This window comes from Apium graveolens, chromosome 6 (genome assembly GCF_009905375.1).
Source record: "Apium graveolens cultivar Ventura chromosome 6, ASM990537v1, whole genome shotgun sequence".
NCBI lineage: Eukaryota > Viridiplantae > Streptophyta > Magnoliopsida > Apiales > Apiaceae > Apium > Apium graveolens.
Genome location: NC_133652.1, coordinates 242319403 through 242344943, shown reverse-complemented (window position 1 = coordinate 242344943; position 25541 = coordinate 242319403). Strand labels below are relative to the sequence as shown.

The 25541-nt window shown below is 33.2% G+C and overlaps 3 protein-coding genes and 1 non-coding gene across 4 annotated transcripts; 1 reads left to right on the top strand and 3 right to left on the bottom strand.

The window, feature by feature from the left end:
• Positions 1 to 2618: 2618 nt before the first annotated feature.
• Positions 2619 to 3188, bottom strand: LOC141665824 (dirigent protein 22-like). The gene has a single exon (XM_074471808.1). It carries the CDS (start codon positions 3186 to 3188, stop codon positions 2619 to 2621), a length of 570 nt encoding a protein of 189 aa, XP_074327909.1.
• A 9003-nt stretch (positions 3189 to 12191) lies between these two features.
• Positions 12192 to 13628, top strand: LOC141666929 (uncharacterized). The gene has a single exon (XM_074473184.1). It carries the CDS (start codon positions 12358 to 12360, stop codon positions 13453 to 13455), a length of 1098 nt encoding a protein of 365 aa, XP_074329285.1. The 5' UTR covers positions 12192 to 12357; the 3' UTR covers positions 13456 to 13628.
• Positions 13629 to 14557: 929 nt separating this feature from the next.
• Positions 14558 to 17153, bottom strand: LOC141666928 (eukaryotic translation initiation factor 4B3). The gene is made up of 2 exons (XM_074473183.1): positions 15972 to 17153; positions 14558 to 14933 (listed from the first exon to the last, which is right to left on the bottom strand). Exons 1-2 carry the CDS (start codon positions 17072 to 17074, stop codon positions 14858 to 14860), a joined length of 1179 nt encoding a protein of 392 aa, XP_074329284.1. The 5' UTR covers positions 17075 to 17153; the 3' UTR covers positions 14558 to 14857.
• A 3946-nt stretch (positions 17154 to 21099) lies between these two features.
• Positions 21100 to 21206, bottom strand: LOC141670157 (small nucleolar RNA R71). Its single transcript, XR_012554400.1, has one exon. It is a non-coding gene; the product is annotated as a small nucleolar RNA R71 (small nucleolar RNA).
• Positions 21207 to 25541: the final 4335 nt, after the last annotated feature.

Genomic DNA, 25541 nt, shown 5'->3' with positions numbered 1-25541 from the left:
AAAAATAATTTTCAACAAATATCTGAAAGAATAACAATATTCTAAGAAATATTTAAAACACAGCATTCAAACAATTTTCTCGATATGAGTAGGAAAAAAGCAACAACTTTCCTCATTTCCATAATAAAAGGTAAAAATAATAATTTCCAATAGCCTTTTACTGCTGAATAGAGTCCCATAATAATTCTCGAAACTAAATAAAGTTATATTCACACAAGATAAAATAAAATATTATTACTACCCAAATAAATATTGAACTTCTCAATATAATAATATAATGGTTATAAAATATTTTCATAAATTATAATTTAGTTTTCGAAAACCAATATTTAATCATTCAACGAGGATACCCGATTTATTTCTTTAAAATCTGCTAGCTATCTCACGTATATACTAATCATTTTGATTAACTATAATTATACTCATTCAAAATTGTAAAGTCCATCTTATTATTATTTATTAATAATATTATTTTAATATATATAATTTATTCTTCCGATTAACAAATTTTAAATATTATTTTAATTGAGTAACAAAGACTTTACTATAATTTGATCCATTTCATGAATTCCAAAATAAATCCATCATATTTTTAACAATTCATTCATCCCTTTTTCTACTTATAATTATTACATTAATTAATTACCATTAACCGATCATACTTAAATTACCATCTTTCAATCAGCCAACTATTATTATTTATTTCATTTTTAACAAACCCATTCAAATTTACCAATTATTTTAATAATATTTTAATTTCAATTATGACCTCACTACCGTATCACCATGATGTCATTGTCCCCTTCATCTTTTCTAAAAAAACCATCCTAACAAAGATATCAGATAACAGTTACCTAAAAATGAAAATATTGCCCTACATTATTCCTACAACTCTTTATAAAAGAGAGAAGCTTGTGAACAAGTGTTTTTACTCTACAGTTTTATGCAAAAAACCATCGTCTAATAATTCTACAAACAAAAACATTAATATGTGACAGTTGTTAAATATGATTCTTACAACGAAACTAAGCCAAAACCCATTGTAATTATAGATCACGGAAAATAAAGCTTCTTCTAAAACTGTTGACTGTAGGAGTAAAGAATAACGCTTGTACTAAAGGGAAACGTTGTATCATGTGCTATGCATCTAAGAAACACATGACTAACACGATATCTTACAACACAAATTTTAAAATGCCATCGTGTTTAGTCATTTTAGACAATGTGTAAAAGTTAAGAAACTATTGACTGTAGGAGAGTGTAGGAGAGCAATACAACGCTATTGTTTTACAAGAACCATTGTGTGAATGATTTCTGAGTCTGGAATGCTTCAAAAATCGCATGACTCATACAATATCTTACAACACTCTATAATGAAATTCGTTATGTATACCAACTTGCTAACAATGCTTCCTTATAGCTTTGTTGTTGTCTTCGGTTAAGTCAGAAAATGGACGAGTACCGTTGTCTGATACGCGTATCAGACGGTGCCTCGATACTCAACGGTTTTCTGGGGTCTCAGACAACGGTTTAAAACTTTTGTCTCAGCCTGTTTTTCTTGTATTGTATATTTTTTTTACTAAAATTTTTATCATATCACTAAAATATATAGATCTTAATATCCGTACGGATGGATCATTCATAAATATTTTTAGAAAAATCGAAACATCAATACGGTACTGAACACTAGTTAGAATTACTATTCAAACCGTTGTTGATTGTTAAAATAATAAACAAAATAATTTTAATATTTTCAGAAAATTTTCTCTTATCACAAAAATATATAGATCTTGATATTCGTCCGGTTGGATCATTCATAAATATTTTTAGAAAAATTAAAACATCAATATTGGACTAAACAGGAGTACCGGTCAAAATACTAGTTAACTGTTAAAATAGCAAACCAAATATATTTATTTTTTCAAAAAAATTTATTATATCACTCGAATATATAGATTTTGACATCCGTACGGATGGATCATTCATAAATAGTTTTCAAAAAAATCGAAACACCAATATGATAACAAATACTAGTTACAAGTAGTAGTCAAATCACTTGTTAATTATTTAAATATTAAATTAAAAAAATATATTTTTATCTGAAACTTTTTTCAAATTACTAAAGAATATAGTTTGACATCAATATTTTAATCTGAAACTTTTTTCAAATTACTAAAGTATATAGTTTGACATCATACGGTTCAATAAATGAGAAATATTTATAAAAAAATCTTAATAAAATTCATAATAATCAAATATAAAAAAATATAATTATTTTTTGAATTTTTTTCGAGCTGAACCGAGCTGAGCTAGAACAGAACAGAACCGAGCCGAGCCGAGTCGAACTCGAGCTAAACATGCCAAAAACTCGACTCAAGCTCTTTTTCTTTACGAACACATTTTTGTGTTCGAGTCCCAGCTCGCGCTCGAACCCGAGCTCTAGCCCTTAACGAGCCGAGCTCGATCTCCAGCATGTAATCAAACACAGTTGTGAGTCTAATACAATTATCGATATCACTGCTTTGCAAAGTTTATCTACCACAAGTCAAACATTGAAACGTATACAACAAAATTCCCAAGTACTGAAAGGAAATTTCAAAAGCAAGCACCACATAGTCTTAATAATGTTGAACTATAACATTGTATTCAACAGTAGCATTCCCACCAGGAACATCGAAAAATATGTAAGTAAGCATAGCAATGCCTCGTGCCATCCGGAAAACTCCAGTTCCACCTACGATAGGCATTTCACGGTGCTGATGCATCGTCGGATTGCTTCCTAAAATGCTTAATGAGCTGCCATTGTATTTCTCATCCGTAAAGACCAATGTCATAGCACAAAGTAGACTAAATTCTTTAAAAGAAGCGGAGGCGTATAAGCCTTGGACTCGTCCCACTTGTTTGGAAGAGAACTCGGGCCCTTCTGTTAACGAATCATCCATTATTGCAGAGTAACCGAACAAAGTTGGTGAACTTGCAGTAATATTTGCTGAAGCTACTTCTACAGAGGTGTGCTCGCGTAAATCATGAAAGTAGAAGTGAAGTTTTGTGACCTTAAGCTCAGCTGCTTTCAATCCCTGGAACCAATTTTCCACTTTTTGAGGACTTTCGACGATGCTAGAAAAAACCAGCAGAGTCAGCTGTCCTATGAAATAAAGGATCAGAGATACGGTTAAGTACTTTCCCATATCGAGTGGTATATAGGTGTATATGTTTTTCTTCTTTATGCTTAGTAGATACAGTTATTGTTTATGAAGAAAGTATATATAGTGCATAAGCATTAGTGAGCTTGAATGAGCCTATTGAGTTAGATTCTTTTAGTATGAAGACGCATGAATGGTGTTGATTGCTCTGTCTCTTACCATATGACGCTTTCATTTCTCAGTAACAAACTGGGGGAATGAGAGGGACACATTACAAGAGGCCAAAGATTTGAGATGATAAGCACGCATGCTATGTCTTGTTTACTGTTTTTATTTACATGGTAGCTGGGGGCCTGGAAACATGTTCACTTACCTAACAAAAGTCTCAGTGGAATTTTTAGTACTGAAGTTTGTACTCTGTTCATTTACTGTATATGTAAATGGTATTTTTGAACTTCATTAGTAATCATCCTCGTCCTAATTTTCAGAGAATTTCCGGTTATCTGAGCTTAATTAGAGTGATTATTGGGTATAGTTGCGCTTGGTGTTTGATCGGATTAAAATTCGGCTTGAACCCAAGTTGGGCACAACATATAACAGATATAGCTTCAACTATAAAGGCACATTCTTGGTTAAGTGTTTCGCACTTGCCCTTTCATATTGTTGGCGCTCAACAATGACTTCAGGCTTGGTTTAGGAGCCATGTCATGCATAGGAGAGCACTTAATAATAAAACATAGATCAAACAAAACAAGCTGAAGTTTATTGTATATATGGACTTTTCTGCTAAAATAAGCTTCAAGAACATAATAAACGCACAAAGAATATGCCACTTCTAGCAACAATACACCATAAGAAACAAACACACGTTCACAACTTGTACATCAGACACCTAACCTATAAATTGACAACTAAAATATACTCCCTTCATCTCAGCCAATTATTTACGTTTGGTTTGGGCACGGAAATTAATAAATATATATAAAGTAATGTAAAGAGAAAGAAAAGTGGGTGAAGTAGTGGGACACATTGATTTTAATATATAAAAAGAAGATAGTGATGTAAAAGTAGGGTGTAAAAAGAAAGAAAAGTGAAAAAGTGATAGAACTCATACACTATTTTTAATAAATTTTGAAATATAAAAAATTGAATGGCACGTCCCAAAATAAAAAATATAAAGAAATTATTGGTACAGAGAGTACATATCAGTTGATCTCATCCCATCTGCTTCAGGTCAGTACATCATGGGTAATGCATCACATAATTCTTATATTACTATAGGAATTCTTCTAGAACAAGTAATGATCTTGAATTTTTGACATTCGGACACATATAATTAAATAAAATTGTGTCTATATTTAATAACTGTTCTAATAAATTTAATATATATATATATAATATAAAAGATGTCAATAGTTTCATACTTGAAAATTGAAATATATCAAAAGAAAATCATCTTATGTAAATTTTAAATTTATAATTACTATATATAAGTAGATGTCTCACTATCTAAGCATCTTTCTACAACAGAATTAAATGTAATTGATTTAATAATATTTAAAAATATATATAATATGAAAAGAAGACTTGAAGAAGAATGAGTTGTAGTGCAGTGATAGAATAAGGATGTTGCTGAAAACTTAAAAATTTTATCAGCACCATATCAATTCCATTAATCACTAAAAGATAACTTCACCCAATAGTACCGATTTTCAAATTTAGAACATTAACTTTTTCTACTCTTTTTGCATTTTTTTATTTTTCTTTTTCTTTGTTCTACTTAGTTTTCCTGTACATTGATGCTACTTCTGCTGCATGACATCAACCCAAATATCACATCAATAATAATTAGAGATAAATATTTTGTATATAAAGCAGTCAATTAATTTTATTAGTAGTGGATCTTATACAACTGAAGATAAGTGCACACAAACTCCTGTTTAATATTGTGAGGGGAAGAAATGATAAATATTAGAATTTTAAGAAGAATTCAGTGTCGATGGCCGCAAGACTGGTCGTCCCTATAGGCTATAGTCCAGACAAAGTTTCTCCGATGAACGATTAGTAAAAGCTATGCAGAATGATAGTAGGCTGCTTGACGCTTGCTCTACCTCTTTTGCTCTTTTGTAATTGAAAATCTACTTGCTTTGGGGTCTATAGCTAGTAAACAGTTGGTCCCTCTAGCGACTTCGTTTACCAACTTTACAACAATTGTCATTAACTCTTGTATTTCAAATACAAAGTCCATGAACGTTAAAACACATAATGTAACGAAAACGGATAAGAGTAATAAGGTCAATATACTCTGTTTTTGGAACTTGGCAAAGAACGAACAAAAGGTGGGAATACAAAATAGAGTGAATACTACGGTAGAGCAAAATGTAAGAAAACAATGTAATGAAACAAATCTAGGATGAGTCTGGAAGAACGGGTTAGTGAAAAGAAATGCAAGTCAAATTTATAAAATTGGGATTTATAATGTGTTAAAAAATAAAAATTTATTATGAATTACATATATTTTGAGTTACATATTTGATATTTATTATGAATTTAGTGGTCAAATAATATCCCATTAAATTTGATGTTAAATTTAATGATGTAATGATTAATGACGCTTAGTTAGATGACGAATTTGATATTTAAACCGTTAGCTAAAAAATTAGGTGTCCTGCCAAACTTTAAACTTATAAAAGATATGTAAAAAAAAATATCACTCTAATTATACTAAACCCTTGTTGGTAATTTTAGCCAATCAAATCAGTTGACATTGAATATATTTTTTGAGACCTTAATTTAGTGAAATTACACATCATCGATTAATATATAAAAATAAAATATTATATTTATAACAACTTGAAATAGTAAAAAATACTCTTTCTGTTTAAAAATATAATTTTTTTTGACTTTTTTCGTGTATTCTCAGGTATATAAAAATTATAGCACTGTATATTTTTTTTTGTAAAATTTTTTTTTTGCATTAAAATTTGATATATATATATTTTTATTCAGAAAACAATTTTTGAAAAATATTTAGTAGCTAGTTTGTCTGTCATGTTTCAACAGCACTTTGTTTCTAAGTTTTAGCAGCATCTCGATTAATGAATTATAATGCACGTTGTTGTCTTATTTATTTTCTAACTAGCTTAAAAGCTCGTGCGAGGCACGGGGTATATATACATATATATATAGAGAGAGAACTCATCCTCAGCCATTGTTGGATGGCGGGTGCACTCACCCGCCGCAATGTAATATTGCGGCTGGTGTATCCCAACCAAGTTGGCTGTGGATAATTTCCCATATATATATATATATATTTATATATTATCTCGAATAAACTTGCATCTATATAGAAATAATTTTTGAATATAATAAATAATTATTTTAATTTGAAATAATTTTTGAATCTAATAAATAATTATTTTAATTTTTTACAGGATTTTCTTACCTCTAATAAATAATTATTTTAATTTTTTACAGGATTTTCTTACCTCTTTTTGTTTTCATACATACTATTGCAAGGGTATTAGATAACTTAAGTGTTGAGTGCTTAATTTTTATCGTATAGTTCGATTTTAACTTAGCTCGATAAAAAAAAATTATATCATTATAACTAAAATATTTGAAATTTATTTTTAGGGATGTGCATCGGGTCATTTCGGGGTCAGGAAGTACTATCCCCGCACTGATCCCCGAACATACCTTGAATCCTAAACAGGAATTCTTTTCATTACCGATTCCCGCTGGAACGGGGATTCCCACGGGGATGCGGGGATATTAAAAATAATAATTTTGTATTTTTAGTATATTTATAAAATAAAAAACAGCATACTAATTCGTAATATATAAAAATATTGATAATATCTTATAATCTTAATATCAAATCATATTGAAATTGATTTATAATGCAAATGAATGATAAATTAAAAATGTGTATTAAATTATAATGTAAAAAAAATTATCAATAAAAGTACTGATTATTTTAAAATTATTATATTTTTTAAATACTATTTTTATAAAAAATTATATAATAATATATATATATATAGTCTACTAATTCGTAATATAGAAAAATATTGATAATATCTTATAATCTTAATATCAAATCATATTGAAATTGATTTATAATACAAATGAATTACAAATTAAAAATATGTATTAAATTACAATGTAAAAAAATTGATCAATAAAAGTACTGATTATTTTAAAATTATTACATTTTTTAAATAATATTTTATAAAAAATTATTTAACAATATATATATATATATATATGAATATGAGGTGAGTGAAACTAATATGAGGTGGTGGTATTTTTTTAATTTTATAATAAAACTACAAAAACTAAATAAAAAGGAGGCACTTAAATAATATAAATTAACATTTTATTTACTCAAAAATTAAATTAATAAAAAAAAGAATTTGATAAAAAAGAGAGGATGTGGCTTAAAAAATTTAAATAAACTCAAGAAGTTATGTAGCACAATGGAGTAGAAAGTTTGGGGTTCGATACTTATTTTTAACAAAAATTGCATGAGAAATGACATTTTTAAAATTTTCAAACATAAAATGCAAAATTGTAATTTTACTGCCATTAAAATGTCTCAATTTTCCCGTAGTCCTTTTTAATATATCGGAGGAGATACAATTATACGGAAACTAAAAAACGGAGTTGCATAAATAATATAAAGCAACATTTTATTTACTCAAAAGTTAAAATAATAGAAAAAAATTATATTAGAAAGAGATGATGTGGTTTATCTAATAAGATTTGTAATTAAGACTCAATGTGATATGTAGCACACTTGCAATGTCATGTAATTTGACAATAGATGGTAAGGTGCCATTTGTGTAATTTTTGAAAATAAAAGGGTAAACTCGTAATTTCACAGCCGTTAAAATGACTCAATTTGCCCTTGGTTGCCCTTTAATATATAGAAGGAGATTTGAACTATCTTCAGATTTTGAGTTCATTTTGTCAACTACGTCTTTATTACCCAGTAAAGATCATAAATTTGATACTCATCAGCAACCTAAGAGTATCTCAAAGGGTTCTCCCCTATCTAATTTTTTTTTTAAAAATGTCATAAAGAAAATTGTAGAGATTTATATTAGTAATCTTAAATTTATCCAAAAGATGTGAGTTCCTTGATTAAAGTAAGCTAAGAAAATTTCGTAAATACTTAATTTTCATTTTTTGTTAGTTATAAATTCGTCAGAAATTGAAAATTAGTTTACCATTTATGAGGTTATATTTGCGTTTTTTCCATAAATATCCAACAAATTAAAGGTTCAATCACTACGATGACTTGGTTGCTTTTTGATTCTTCTGGACCTAACTTAATTGCTTTTGGATCCAGGTTAGATTCAATGACTTGAACCTTCTTTTCCAATTTTTCCCCCAAGTGAGGACGATACTTTTTATGGCTATGTTGCTTTCGAAGAACTGTGGCCTTTCTTTTATTGTCTTGGTGAGTTTCTGCCATGATCAGGGCTTGGCTATAGCATCGTTCTGTGACTTCATAATCTCCTTTGACTTCTCCGACTCTAGTTGAGGTCGGGAAATTGATCTTTAGGTGGGAGATAGAGGTTATTGGTTGAGTCCAGGGGCACCGAGACCCAAGGACGGAGCGCTCCTCCTTCTAACGCCAAATGATAACTCTGATGTGTCGTCTGCTCCTTACAACTCCGCGTATGGACCCTCCTCGCGGCTGTGGTGTAGCTGCAGTTGGGTGTCTGCAAAACAACACCGGAGAGGGGTTTAAGCCTCGCGCCGTCTCCGACGTGAGAGTAAGAACTCGCTTTGGGTAGATGACGAATACGGAAATGCAAGGTGGTTGTGTGTGTATGAGTGTGTAGAAGAGAACATAACCCTTAAATCCCTTCCTCTTGGGTATATATAACCCAAGGGTATAGTTTATGGATTGATACCTTTAGCTCAGGACCATTTGTTGCTGGGGCGGAAAACGCATGTCTCGGATGGATTTCATACACGTGTCTGGGTGAGGACCGTCTTAGAATGCACCAAAAGTATACTGACATGTGTCATACTTATCCTAATTGTTGGTTTTTTATAACTATCATTGTCACGGGCCACTCCTTGGTGGATTGTGAGGTTGGCTTGTGTCTAGGTTGATATGGACTCGGCGCCTTCCCTGAACCTAGCTCACCCTATGACAGGATTGGACTATAGTTGAGAGATCATCTTGCTCCTATACTGGGGCTGAATCCGACCATCCATGTGATCGTGACTCTTCCCGTTATCTTGTTATAATTATTAGTTAATTCTTAGTTTTAAACAATCTCAATTTGTTATAGTCTTAGCATTGGATAATAACCATACATTGTTACTTAGGTGCATAAATTAAACAGTTAACCAGTACAGTCTCTGTGGGAACGAAATAGAAAAGATTCTATACTACTTGCGAACTCGTATATTTACGTGTATTATTAGCACGTGTTTAGCGACTAACAAATGTCAAAAGGGTAATAGTAAAAACATACCCACCCTTTCTTGTACGAATCAGCCTGAACAGATGAGTCAGAACAATGATATTGACATCAGTATGGAAGAGCAACTTCATCTCCTCGAATCGTTCTGATTTGATCAGGCTGGGCTGACTGTTACGGGCATCAAGAAGGTTGGTCATGATCCAATTAGGGTTTTCATTCGACGTTTTAGGGGATTCACTGTGACTCTCAGAATTACGGGCAGATTTTTTGGCCATTGTTTGAAGGAGTAAGGAAGTTTGATTCTCTGATAAGGAAGGAAGGAGACTCGAAAAGACGTGGTGAACGAAAACACAAGAAAAAAATTGTGGGAGTGTATATAAAGGAGAGGAAGAGTATTGATAAACACGGGAGAGGGTTTCTTGGAAAACGAAAAGCCAGTGCATATATATCCACTTGGCTGATTGAGCGATTACCTAGGTGAGATAAGGAGTCTGTCCACACGCATCCAATTGTGACGATAGACTTTTGATTTAAATACCAAATTAGAGATTTTATAAATTGAGTTTCCTTATTTATAAAATCTGGGGCTATTGTTATACATGAAAATTACAGACATGACAGAAGGAGTTCACGGCAAGGACGAGATGGCATGTCAAGACAGGATGATGAGGCAGGCGTCCTGGACAACATCAACTGCAGAAGTTGTAAGCGTCTGAAGTCGAGACTCAGTCCAAGGATTGCCAACTTTATAGGAGAAAGACCAGGAATGCATATCCATGTTATCAACAGCTACAATTTGAAAGAGAGAGAAAGGGGGGAAGTTGGAGAAAAAATAGGAACAACCTAGGAGATAAAATGAAGATGGGGCAAGCAAAAACAAACACACAGCAACATGATTCAACACACTACACCAACTCGAGTTCAGCTACGAAGAAAGCCTATAAATACAAACACAATATCATAAGTCTAAACATACAATCATATGTAAAAACATTACACATGATACTCGTATTACTTCTTGTATGTTAGAAAGAATTTTTGTAATCTTGAACAATCATACAGTGGATAACATTTTAGGTTGGGTACACAATCCCACCAGCAATTTCACCCGCGGTTTTTTCTCGTTCTTAGTTTTTCCGCGTCACCTATCTTTCGTCTCAAACGTATTTATATTGTTCTTGTTTAGTCACATTACTTAAATGATACTCCCTGCATCCCAATTTATTTGTCTTGGTTAACTTTTTGTGGTCAAATTGACCCAACTTTCACCAAAACATTGGGTCAATTTGACCACAAATAGTCAAATAGAATAGATAAATTGGGACGGAGGGGGTAATAACTATAAATTTTTAGCATTTCACTTCACAAATTTTGATAAAAACAAAGATGTAAGAGAATAATGTAAAGAAACAAATCCAGGATGAGCCCGGAAGAACGAGTCAGCGGGAAAAAAATGCAAAGTCAAATTGGTGAGACCGAGATCTATAATAAATTGTCATTTGTCAAGAAGAGAATGTGAAAAGAATAAATACTAAAGACAATTGCTCGCAAAAAGGATTTATCTTTTTACCACAACAGGCTGAGTCGTGCAAGCAACCTAACAATGAGATTCAACGTATCTAATATATTGTTAAGATTTATGAAGTTTTAATTTTAATAAAATGATTTTTAAATATTGTCTAAAATACCATATGTTGGGTCATTAGGGTTGAGTATGTGGTTGGTTCGGTCCAAAACCGAACTAAATCGAACGGAATAAACCGAAAAAATGAATAGTCATTTTTTCTTAGACCGAACCGAAATTATATTATAGACCGGACCGAACCGGTTCGGTCCGATTTTCTACCGAACAGACCGAACTTTTTTTCAAAAAAAATTACATTAAAAATTCAAACACTAATTATAAAATCTAAAATATAATTAAAGTATTGTGATATGTATAGTTCTAATAGAGTATAAATACAATTACAAATTAAAAATTATGATTATAATTTTTAAGATATATGTAAAATATATATATAATATGAAATTATAGTTTTTATGATTTGGTCTAATCGGTCCGGACCGAATATTTTTTAAAAGAACCTAACTGAACCGAATTTTATTTCGGTGTATTCGGTCCGGACCGAATAGACCGAATTTCTAAAAAACTAGGACCGAACCGAACTGAATTAGCATGGTTCGATTCGGTTTTTCGGTTTCGGTTTGGTTTTGCTCATCCCCGATTTAACTGATAAATTTCTTGCAAGGTAACCAGCCGTTTAAATTATCGAAATTCGATTAATTCTTATGAATTTTTCTTTATCGAAATATATATAATTATTTATTAAAATTAAAATACTATATATATTTACTATGAATAATTATTAAAATAAATTAATACATCCGTAATTTATTTGTAAAATTTTCTTTTTTCTGTATTAAATTTTAAACATTATATTTTTATTTTAAAAAAGAAATTCAAAATAATATGTGTAACTGTAAAATCTGAACATAGATATGGATGGGGGTGATTAAATTAGTCAGAAGAAAGTTGATAAGCTGAGGTACTTGAGTAATGACATAGCAGGAGGAGGTTGTGTGATAAATGCTACCAACTGAGTACATAAACATGAACAGGAGATTAGCATCACGTCTATACATCACATGGTGACGACTACGCGCACAAACTTGCTATTTATATGAACACTTGTTCTATTGTTTCCATCCAGCTAGCTATAGTCAGTTAACCCACTTAAACAGAGATTCTAATTCAGAGAGAGGGTATGGCGAATCCGATAGTTTTCTTCGATATGGCATACGGTGGTGCACCAATGGGTCGCATGGTCATGGAGCTTTATGCCGATATGTGTCCTGTTACAGCTGAGAATTTTCGTGCACTTTGCACGGGCGAGAAGGGAACTGGATTCTTTGGTAAGCCTTTGCATTACAAGGGCTCCATTATCAATTACGTGAATCCAGAACGTGGCTTTATGGTGGGAGGCAATATCATTTCCAGCGAAAACGGCTTAGGGGAATCGATCTATGGTGCAAACTTCAAGCCTGAGAAATCCTCCAAAAAGCATGACAGACCGGGAACATTGACAATGGATTCTGGAGTGAGGGGAGCCAAAGGGCTCGGATCCCAGTTTGTCATTTGCACAAAAAGGTATGAGCAAATGGACAGGTACACCAGCAATTGTGTGTTTGGACAAGTTGTGGATGGTTTAGATGTGGTGTCTGCTATTAACAATGCTGATTTTTCAACTAAAACAGTAACCATAGCAGATTGTGGGCAGATCATCAGTACGAGGGTCTTCTTTAATATAGCTATCGGTGGTATGGAAGCAGGTCGAATAGTTATGGAACTTTTCGATGACACGAATCCCGAGACTGCTAAAAACTTCCGTGCACTATGCACAGGAGAGAAGGGACTTGGTAAAGTTTCAGGCAAACCATTGCACTACAAAGGTTCAAGCTTATATCGTGTAATTCCAGGAATCACGTGTCATGGAGGCGATATCACTGATGGAGATGGCACAGGTTTAGGTGAGTCTATTTACAGCCCTGACAAATTTGAGGCCGAGAATTTTGTAAGAAAGCATACAGGACCGGGGATTTTGTCGATGCTAAGTAGTGGAATTGACGGTTGTATTGGATCACAGTTCTTCATAAGTTCAACAAAGACAGAATGGTTGGACGGGAAGCATGTTGTGTTTGGACAAGTTGTGGAAGGGATGGAGGTGGTGAAGGCTATTGACAAGGTTGGATTGGCAAATGGAAGGACTACTAAGCTAGTGACTATTGTTAATTGTGGACAGATATATCAGCAGCGTTTTCCGGAGACTCCTACGACCAGTGATATCAGTGTCGAGCCCTATTAGTAGCTGCTTTGTGTGTCATGTTTCAACAGCGGTACTATGTTTCCAAGTTTTAGCAGCATCTTGTCTAATCCCACGTTGTTGTCTTATTTATTTTCAATTTGAACTATCTTCGCATTTTGAGTTCATCTTGTCAACTACGTCTTTATTATCAAGTAAAGATCATAAATTTGATACTCATCAGCAACCCAAGAGCATCTCAGATGGTGAGAACCTTAGCTACAAAAAATTAAAACATGTCATAAACAAAATTATAAACACTTATATTAGTAATCTTAAATTTATCCAAAAGATGTGAGTTACTTGATTAAAGTGACCTAAGAAAATTTCGTAAATATTTAATTTTCTTTTTCTGTTAGTTGTAAATCCATTAGACATTGAAAATTAGTTTACTACTTACGAGGTCATGGTTGCGTTTTTTTTCATAAATACCCAACAAAACAAAGGTTCAGGATTTATTTATTTTTTGGTCAGGACAAAGGTTCAGGATTTTTATCGAATTAACAAAATGAATTTAAGAATTATATTATAAATTTTATAAATGTTCCTGTATAAGCAGCTAAAAACACAATTACAAGTAATTCATTAACTTTTAATTTTAATGTAATATAAGCTGAATATATATTATGTAATTTCAATTACTTGCATTTATCTAAAGAAAATTTTATGATAACTCTATTTACCACAAGTTACGTAAGTCTATTTGATAACAAAAACTAATCCAACATCCCATATTTAATGATAAATTGCATTTACTCAAGTGTTGACACCGTGACAAATGAACTAAACACCAACATATATCATCTACCCAAATAGCAAGGAAATATAAAATGCAACTCGATTGAATAAACAAAAATGTTGTCTCAGTAGAAACTCTTAAAACCACTACTTGACATTTAGCAGTATTGTTGCCTCCCCCAAAAAAAAAGTTCAGATAGTTTTCTCAAGTAGATAGAAATGCCATAGACATCATTCCTAATTTATTCTTAAAAACCAACTAACGTACGAAATAAGTGCACACCTCCAATTATTCTAAATTCTATACAAACACATCCAAAGTACATTTCTAAGCACAAGACCATAAATTAACAGTATCAAACTTGACTCCGCTCAAACCATATAATGTATAAATTAAGAGGCATTAATTTGCTCAAAATAATGTAAACCAAACTCTCCACTCGTGTTTACTTATAAAAGAACAAAATTTATAAGAAAATAGCAATAACAATGGGAAATAAGTTAATAAAAGATATATATAACTTAAAACAACTACGAATCTACTCCATGTCTATCAAAAATGTTCATATAGCACCTCCATATGTCAAAACAGTAGCACCCAGGGATGAGGATTGATTCTGCACTTCAGCCCCCCTCCCAGACCAATTCTTTCTCCCTGCACTGAAGTTCAGGCACAATTTTCTGTATTACTGGTCTCGGCTTCTTCAGCATGCCCATTCTCACCACGATCAGTGTTCTCAGCACTACAACGATAAATACATTATGAGACACAATCAAAATGAAGAAGTCTTTGGAAATTTCAAAATCATACTACAAAAACATAACAATGTTTCAAACACATCATATTATTAATGTTTTCTGATATTAACTTGTTGCTTCATCCTCTAAGCAGCAAATACAATACAATCATCAGATAAAATACATCATGGTAAACTTGTAGTAACAAACTATAGAATGACATGAAATGCAATACAACCAAACTTAATATTTAAGTATTTGCAAATAGAATATATAAATACAGATTCTCCAACCACTCCTAGTGTAAATTTTGTGATTGGATTCCCTGATTCAATGGCTTCATGTGCCGCTTATGGACCAAACTTGGAATTAAGAGATTAACCATCACTACTTAAAAATTTAAGGATAACAGCTTAGCGGTGCAGGGGCAAAAAAACAACACATCACGTAATTAGTGTGACGGCAGAAAAACAAAGGTTTTAAACATCAAGAAATTACTGTATATATGATGTTTTTGAGCAAATGATTTTGACAAGTATGTCCATGCATATCACAACTGAAAAATAAATCTGAGTATGAGGACAGTGATATGAGTTTTTGTAATGAAGAGCTGTCAAAAAGGAGATTTTGGTATACGAAGAGCTGAATATGCACCTTCAATGAAAATGAGGGCCTCCTTCTAAACTGACCTAAATAACGAGGTCTTCTTCAAGGAAAACCAAGATTACAGGAACATCTTTGTCTCGGAAGAGTACAAAAAGCAAGTATCTAGTTTAGCACTCCTCGTCAATTTTAACAGAGTTTTGTAATACTCGATTGAGCTAAATAACGGCTTCAAGCTTGTAGAAACTGATCAAATTCTAGTCCAACCCCGAAAACAAACTATGCCATAAGCTCCCAATTATAAACATTTTTCACATATTTCTAAACATTTTACTCCACTTCAAGTTACTCAACACTAACAACATACAAATTTACAACAGTGGCATTCATATATTAAACACATATAAATGGGTATATGTCAAAAGATGCGATTCACCAACCTCTGTGGACGAACATCCACAACAACAGGCTTCCTCCAGCTCCTCTCAGACCTTTCACCATTCCCGCCACTCAGCCCATTCCCACTACCGAAACTTCTCTTCCCAAAACTCGGTCCATCACTTAACCCTGCCGCTTCTTTCTCCTTCAACTTCAAAGACTCCAACTTTTCATCGACCTCCTTCCAATCCTGACCCTTTTCCTTCAAAACCTCCTCCCTAGGCCTCGCATTGCCAAACGGATTCGACCCCTTCGGCTTAACCACGCCCCCATTCTGCACCTCCTCGCCAATCGGCACCTTCCGTGGCTGCAAATTAAGCTTAGGCCTCACTCCGCCCACGTCCTCCCTCTTCTTCCCCCAACTCTCGTCCCTCTCAAACCCACCCCCTCTCCTCTCCCTCAAACTATCGAAAGCCCCAAACTTTCTCCCCTCCTCTTCCTTTTTCTTCCCCCAATTATCCGAATCAGCGCCTCCACTCGACTCAAACCCAACTTTCTGCCTCTCATACTTCCTCTCGGACGGGACATAACTCTTATTCGCCCCCCAATTATCCGATTCATCCGCCTTACTCTGCGAATTCTCGAAAAACCCTCCCTTCTCTCTCCTCTCACCCCTCTCAAACCCACCACCACCACCACCACCACTCCCTTTCTTAGCACCCCAATTATCCGTTTCATCCGCTCTCGAAACCGTAAACTCCTTACTCTCCCTATCTCGAAAGCCGCCGCCTCGTCTCGGCTCATCTCTCGAACCCCTATCACTTCTCTCACTACCCCAAGATCTAAACCCTTTATTCATCTCCAATTCCTCAGCACTCCTCTCTCGAGGGCCTTTTGGTAAATTCATCACATCCACATCTTTATTCTCCCGAAACTTCGTCGCATCGTAAGTCGAAAACTCCGCCAACTTCATCGTCTGTGGCTTCTTCTTCTTCGCCTTCGTCGTCGCCACCGCCGCCAACGATGGGAAATCAGATAGCGGCGCCGCCACTTCGGCGACATCTTCGGACTTATGTTGTTGAATTAGCTCTTGTTCGTGTTCCTCGGCGTCTAAAGCCCAGGATTTGGGCTTGTTTCCCCAAGGACTAGTCACTGTTGCAGCCATGATTGATGTTTCTCTCTCTAGAACTCTGTAACTTTCTCTCTCTAGAATTGGGGATGATGATGGATATAAAAGTGAAGATAGGTTTTGGGGTGTGCTTGCGTTTATTAGAAGCACAGATTGGGTTGTCTGATTAATCCAACGGCTGGGATTGAGTTTTGTGTTGGGTTTTTTTTATTCGGGTTCTAATTCGGATCCGATACCCGGCAGGATAAAAATAAATAGTTGTTAATAATAATAATAATAATAATAATAATAATAATAATAATTCATTTATCTTGTTTAATTTATTAATTTTTGGACTTGTTCGACAAAGATGGGGATATAATTAATGTAAGTGAGGGTGTAGTATACGCCAGTGTTTTTGATTCTGAGGGGCATCTTCTTTGTTGTTCTGTTTTTGAATTCTGATTTAATTACTAAAACAATTTATTTCACAATTCCATAGTAATGAAGCTTTTAAGCCATGTTTCAGGTATGTATATTTACTAAACTAACTTAATCTATAATTCTATATTATCTATCTATTACTATTATATAAAAATATTATATATCTATTACTATTATATAAAACTAACTTAAAATCCGTGTGATGCACGGATTGCAAAGATTTTTTTTTAATATTATATATATATTTTAGAAATATATTGAATTCTATTCTTATTTTTGTTCATTTAAAATTTTAAATGATATGATTACATGATAAATATTAGTAGACGTATATGTTCGTAACTTTTTATAACATTTAAACTTATTTAAAGTAATAACATTGATAAATGGGGGGAAATATTATTATAACGAAATTATTATTTTATTGAGGATAAAAATATAATATCTCCATTATGTTGGTACCCTAAAAAAAATATTTTAGCATGTTGATTACTTAATCGATTAACTATAACTCTATAAAAGATATTTGAAAAAGATAATATTATTGATTGAACGATATAGTTTTATTGATAATTCTATGTGTATCTAAAAAAATTATATTTTAATTAAAAATTGATTTTTAGTTCATATCAATAGGATACAAATTATATTTAGTGTAATATTAATTTGATTTATCTCGGATCAGTGATTTACATTATTTTATTTTATCCCAATACACCGACCAAATCAAACTAAATATTTTTAGTTTATTTTAAAAAAAAATTAAAGTCTAGATCAATAAGATAATTTTGTTTTAGGTTGAATATTTAGTATATATGATTTTATTTTTGTTAGTCGAATTGTATTTTTATTTTAGTTTTGTGTTAGTCTAAATCAATTGTATAATGTATTTTTTTATCATGTATAAGTAAAATATATTATTTTGTTTATCCAAGTTCATTAGTATAATTTTTTTGAGGGATTTATAGTATTATTATTTTATTTTAACCCGAGTCACATTATATATCAACTAAATCTTAAAAATTATATTTAGTCTGCTTAAATTTAATTTAGCCCGAAGTAATAAATTAGAATAATATAAAACTCAATATGAACTAAAATTTAAATTGGTAGAAGAAATTGAATTTAATATAAATTATAATGATATAGAGTTCGATAGAAAATAGAATTGAAATTGGTAAAACAATAAAGGAAGTTGATTTCAATATCAATTAGAATTGGAATTGATCGACCCAGTAATTATAATTAAAATATTTTAAATAAGGGTATTTAAGTAATTTCAGTAAGTACGGACCGACCAACTACCAAACTTTTAATATTTCGTCTATTATAATATAGTATAGATACGAAATATTGAAAGTTTTGACACGGTACTTATTTTTTGGTATACGCTCCATTTACTAAATTACCTTTCTTTTACTTAAAAGTTTTATTAGCCTTAGTAATCGAATTATAATAGAAAAAGAAATAAAAATCGTTTTCAACTATAACTCATTACCTTTTTTATTTCTCTCAATTAAAATAATTTCTCAAAGTATCACGAACAAGCTTATTTAATAAAATAAAATAATAATATTATAACTATTAATAACTAATAAATTATTTTTTTCAGCTACTTAATTATTTATTTTATTTAATTATTATTTTACTTAATGATTTTGTTAAGTTATCCGAAAGCGCAATCTATTAGAGATGGTGTATGCCGTAAATTTAATCTATTATAAAGGGTAATTTTTTTATGGTGTATGTCATAAATTACCCATTAATTTATTTTACTTAATTAGTTTTATTTAACTAATTTTTATTTAGTTATTCGATAAAAAGTTTGAAACCAACCTCTAGAAAGTTAATGAGAGTTATAATGTTGATACAATACTCATACGCACCAGAATAATTTAATTTGATAGATTTATAATTTGAAAGGTTCGAAGTTTAGGTTCTGGAATCATCAAGCCCTAAATTTAGTTATTTTTTCGGGTCTATTGCTTTTTATTTTTCATGAATAATACTTTTTTTCTAATATTTTATTTTATTTTTCAGTCGTTATTTTAAAATTTATTTTTATAGGCATGTCTATCCATACTTCCTATCGATATTATATTATAATATACGAGACATTAAAAGTTTGGTAATTGGTCGTTCGATACTTGCTGAAATTACTTAATTACCCTTTTTGTTAATTTAATATTAAACTAGATAATATGGGAGACATAATTCTATTATACTTCTTCATTAAATTAAATAAAGAATCCATCCAATTTTTTTTACTTCCTCCAGCAAAACATTCGGCTAAATATAATATTAATATATTTTACTGCAAAAAATGTTACGAGTATATATTAAAATTTTCTTTTAAGAGGATCAGAAGTAACATTGTTACCTTACAAATTTATCTTATACATATATAGTATACTATCTATTTATCTATATTATATTATAATATACGAAATATTAAAATTTTGATTGGTTAGTTTAATCGGTCGGTCAATATTATATTATAATAAATGAAACATTGAGAATTTGGTAGTCGATTGTTTGTTACTTGTTGAAATTACTTAATTATCCTTACTTAATTATTCTAATTAATTTGTCGGCTGATTGGTCGGACGGTAAATTATAATTTTAATTGATATGGAAGTCAACTTCCTTTACAGCTTTAAGAATTTAAATTCTATTTTATATTGAACTTAATATCATTATAATTGACACTAAATATTATTCTAACTGTTATTACGGCCTAAAATAAATTTAAGTATACTAAATATAATTAGTTGAATTTGGTTGATATAATGTGCATTGGTCTAAGACAAGCTAAGACAAAATAATAAAAATTAATAATCTGACTAAGATATAACATCGGTTCTGTAAAGAAACGCAATGTATTTTAAGTCAAATAACATCGGTTAAACAAACTGGCTGATGTTAAACAAAAAGATTTAACATCGGTTTCGTGAAGAACACCCATGTCTTATCCATCATTTCACATCGGGGGTGCTAATTTAACCGATGTCTGATCAAATATTTCACATCGGGCAACTAATCTAACTGATGTTTGATCTAGTATTTCACATCGGTTTGTTCGAAAGAATTTTAATAAATGACTTTTAGAGCTTGTAGGTTTCATATTTTAATGGATAAATACCTCATAATATACTCATATTCACCTAGAAATAGTGTAATATAAGCTGAAATTTGTTGCAAAGACATCACATTTAATCTTAAAACCGATGTATAGCACTGTAATAGACATCGGTTGTTAACCGATGTCAAAGGTTGATGACATTTAACATCACACGCGAAGACATCGGTTCAGATTTTTTTTAACATCGGTTTTGAACCGATGTCTGATCCCATATTTCTAGTAGTACTGGCATAATTCAATGGGTGCAGAATTCAATCCAGTTTGGGGGTTCTCCAACGGAAGATCCCATTATGCACATTAGGGATTCATTGAGATCTGCGACACCTTCAAGTTCAACGGTGTTTCTGAAGATGCTGTGAAGCTGAGACTGTTCACATTCTCTCTGAGGGACAAGGCTAAAAGCTGGTTACACTCTCTACCAGCTGGTTCGATTACTACTTGGGAAGATCTTGCTCAGAAGTTTCTTACTAAATTCTTCCCTATGGCGAAGACAGCTGCACTCAAGAATGCTATTACTCAATTTGCGTAGCAAATGGGAGAATCGCTATGTGAAGCTTGGGAGCACTACAAGGAGATGCTTAGGAAGTGTCTTCATCATGGCATGCCTTATTGGATGATCATCAACTACTTCTATAACGGGTTGGGAGCACAGTCCAGACCCATGCTCGATGCAACATCAGGTGGAGCGTTATGGGCAAAGAATTATGAGGAAGCTTATGAGCTAATTGAACTGATGGCTGCTAATGAATATCAGTATCCTACCCAGAGATTGCCACATGGCAAGATAGCAGGAGTTATTGAAGTGGATACAGCTACGGCTATCACTGCTCAACTAAAGGCATTGTCTATGAAGATCGATTCTCTGGCTAACTATGGTGTTAAACCGATAACCAGTATTTGTGAGTTGTGTGCAGGTCCGCATGCGATAGAGCAATGCGCTATATCTAGTAACTCAGCTCAGTTTGTGAGCAACTTTCAAAGATTGCAACAGCCAGTTCCTGCCACTTATTAGCCTGAAACTGGAATCATCCTAATGTCAGTTGGAGCAACAATCAGAATACGATGCAACAGCTGTTCTAGCAGTTTGGAAATAAGCTATTCAACCCTCCTGATTTTCAGCAACAAATTGCACCAAGACAACAACTTCAAATTCAACAACAAACTCTTGGTGCATGTCTATCTTCAAATGAAAAATCTGAATTGGAGGAGTTACAGCTTATGTGCAAAAACCAGGCTCTTATATGCCAAAGCCAGGCTGTTTCTATCAAGACTCTGGAGAACCAAATAGGGCAAATTGCTAATGCCTTATTGAATCGACCGCCAGTAACGCTTCCTAGTGATACAGAAACAAATCCAGGAAAGAGGGAAGTTGAAGAACAGGTGAACGCCATCACCTTAAGGTCTGGAAAGGTCGCAAGCCCCCAAATTCAGCAAGACGAAGAGCCTGGAAAATCTCAAGTTTCAGAAAATGCAGTTGTGGCTGAAGAACAAGTGCAGAAGGAAGCAGAGGTGGAACCAAGAAAGACTACTATGGAACACACTCCTCTTGAGGGTAATACAGGGGAGAAACAGATCTATGCTCCACCTCCTTTTCCTAAGAGGCTGCAGAAGAAAAAGCTGGATAAGCAGTTTGAGAAGTTTCTGGAGGTGTTCAAGAAACTTTATATCAACATACCTTTCGCTGAAGCTCTTGAACAGATGCCTAGCTATGCGAGGTTTACGAAAGGTATTCTCTCTCGGAAAGTGAAGCTCGATGACTTAGAGACTGTTGCTCTAACGGAGGAATGCATTGTTGTGCCGCAACAGAAGTTGCATCTGAAGCTTAAAGATCCTGGAAGCTTCACTATTCCTTGCACCATCGGAAACTTGTCGTTCGACAAATGTTTATGTGATTTAGGAGCTAGCATCAATCTGATGCCCTTATCTATCTTCGAGAAGCTTGGTCTGCCTGATCCGAAACCAACATACATGCCATTGCAACTAGCTGACCGTTCCATCGCTTATCCACGAGGTATAGTGGATGATGTCTTGGTCAAGGTGGATAAACTCTTCTTCCCTGCTGACTTTGTAATTCTTGATTTTTAGGAAGATAAGAAGATTCCCATCATCTTGGGAAGACCATTATTGGCTACAGGCCAAACTATGATTGATGTGGAAAAAGGAGAGCTTACGATGAAGGTTCATGATCAGAAGGTCGCTTTTAATGTGTTCAAGGCAATAAAGTTGCCCACAGCTAAAGAGGAGTGCTTTAAAGTCGAGTGGGTAGACTCTGTCATGAATTCGGAGCTTGAGCAATTGCCAAAGTCAGATACCTTAGAGAGATCCTTAATAGGGGAATCCGTTATTAAAGATGAAGAAGGAGCAGAGCAATTGCAGGATTTGAATGCACCTCCGTGGATGCGGAAGTTGGATTTGCCATTCGATTTTCTTGGGTTAGCAGAGCTAAAAATTTCTCAGGAGTGTTTTGAACCATTTATTCAAGAAGCTCCCACACTTGAGCTCAACCGAATGCGAGATCACTTGAGTTATTCATTCTTAGGTGCACCCCATGATAAGGGGTTGGGATATATTTTTGATGATGAAGAGAGTGGTTGGACGGATATTCCCGTGCCTACAGAGGGTTCTTCTCATGTGCAATATGTAGTTGATAAGACTGGTGTTGGTGATGCCCAGTATAGAAGATTGACTAGGCGTATGGAGGCCATGCCTGTCATCAACCGATATTTTGCTGAAGATTTGACACACGCTTTCGGTACTGTTGTTCGAGACACTGGTGGTGAGGTTGATTGGCCACCTGATCCTCCACCCGACGAGGGTGACTCTCCCGCTAATTAGGTATACCTGAAATCCTTATTATTACCTTCAATGAGGACATTGAAAATTTTAAGTTTGGGGGTGATAATGTAAGGATCAGTAGTGTGTGTCCATATAGATTCATATTGCATGATTAGTTGTAGTTCATTCATATTTTTGCATGATTGTTCATATAGGACATATTTGTTTATTTTTATGTGATTTCATATAGTTGCATTTGCATGCATATTTAGCATGATCCCTTAAGATGAACTATGATATTTGATAAGTTGATGTTGATTTGAGTGTGGTGATGACGAATAAAGGGATGTTTAAGTCCTAATGAATTGATTTGTATGCCAGAAACAAATATTTTCACAAAGTTTTATAGGGTTGATTTTGATCATGATCATGATCATACTTGTTTGTTGTTGAGATTTAATCACTTGGTTATATTTAGAATTTGTGATATTCTCGTAATGACGTAAAAACACTGATTTTTTTTATCTGGGGAAAAACTTGGATTTCATTGCTAGTTGTTGTAAGGCTAGGCGTCAAATGGCTAGTAGCCGGCTCATATTTTTATGAGTAGTCTAGGGTTGAATGAGATGGAGCGAAACGCACTCATTCAGAAATTATTAAAAAAAAAGAAAAAAAGAAAAAAGAGAAAAAAAGTATGTGTTTATGCATAATTGATCAAGAGTGAGCTCTTTAATACTCGTGTTATTAAGTTTTAGGGGACTTTGTGCCTAGTGACCTAAGGCTTTTATAGTCTGGGATCCGCTAACCTAACGCTCGCTACATGGGTATTATTGCAGAAGTCTTTGGGACCTCATTCATTGTACGGTCAAATAAGCATCTTTGTTATATGTTCAATAATAGTGTGAATCCTTGTATAACTCTAGTAGAAAGGAGGTATTGTGAGTCATAATGCGTTTATTTTTTATTCTATTTATAAACTTTTGATTGTTTCGATGATAGATAAGTTATGGTTATTGATCTAGTATCGAGAGATATCTGTTAAGCATTCCACACACGCAAGTTACTGGTTTGTGAGTTGGTTTGTGGGATTTATTCAAACTCTGTTTTAAGTCATTGCATTCTTAGAGGCTTTGGCTTATTAATTTGGTTAAGGTTATTCTGAGGGGATCGATTGCATTATCATTTAGTTACATTCACATAGTTGCATTCATGCATTAGGTTTGTTTTGTAGTTTTGAGTCTGTTTATGCTTGAGGACAAGCATCGATTCAAGTTTGGGGGTGTGATAAGTGGATTTTATATCCACTTGGAACGCTTCATTACAAGCTTAAATTGGTGTTTTGGACTCAAGTTGTTGGTATTTTGATGTGTTTTTTTGTTAATGCATTTCAGGTATCAGTTAAATGAAGAAAAGAGATTTTAAAGGAAAAATGATGAAAACTGATCAGATTTGGAAGCCAGGGCCATTGTCAAGTTGTAGAGAATCTCGTTAGCTTCGCGTGGACAGTTGAATCGCCTAATTCTGACGAGTAGAACTCAAGTTATGGGCAAAATAAGATTCATCAGAATTTTCCAGAAAGGCTGCAAGCGGCCACGTCAGAAGTGCACGCGACCACCTGCTGACATGCAGCCGTCTCCGACCCGCACGTGACCGCGTGCTGATGCGCGGCTAACTTCGCTGATTTTGCTGAAAAAGCCTTTTTTGAGTGGAATTTGACAATTTTAAGGGTCCAGGTCCAATATGGGCTTATATACTCTTAAAAAAAGGGTTTTCATCATCCGGGAAGATTGGGAGATCAAGGAGAAGACCTATAAGCACAAAACAACTCTGAAAAAGAAGATCTTGTTTTCTAGTTGTGATTCTTTGAAAATAGTTGTAACTTTGGATGCTCGTTTTCATTCTTGTTGAACCTAGACTTTTTTTATTTGTACCTTGATTATTATTCAGTTTATTAAGACCTTATTTTATACAATGCTTTCATTGGAACCCATGATGACGATGAGTTCAATTATGGGCTAATCGTTATCATGGGATTCTAGTGGATTTACTTATGGATTTCTATTGTTAATTTGTTCCGATACCTTAGTGTGTGGTGATTGATTGATATCCTGGTATTGGTTGTGCTTATTCGTCTTATATGCGTAGCTAACATATAAGATAACG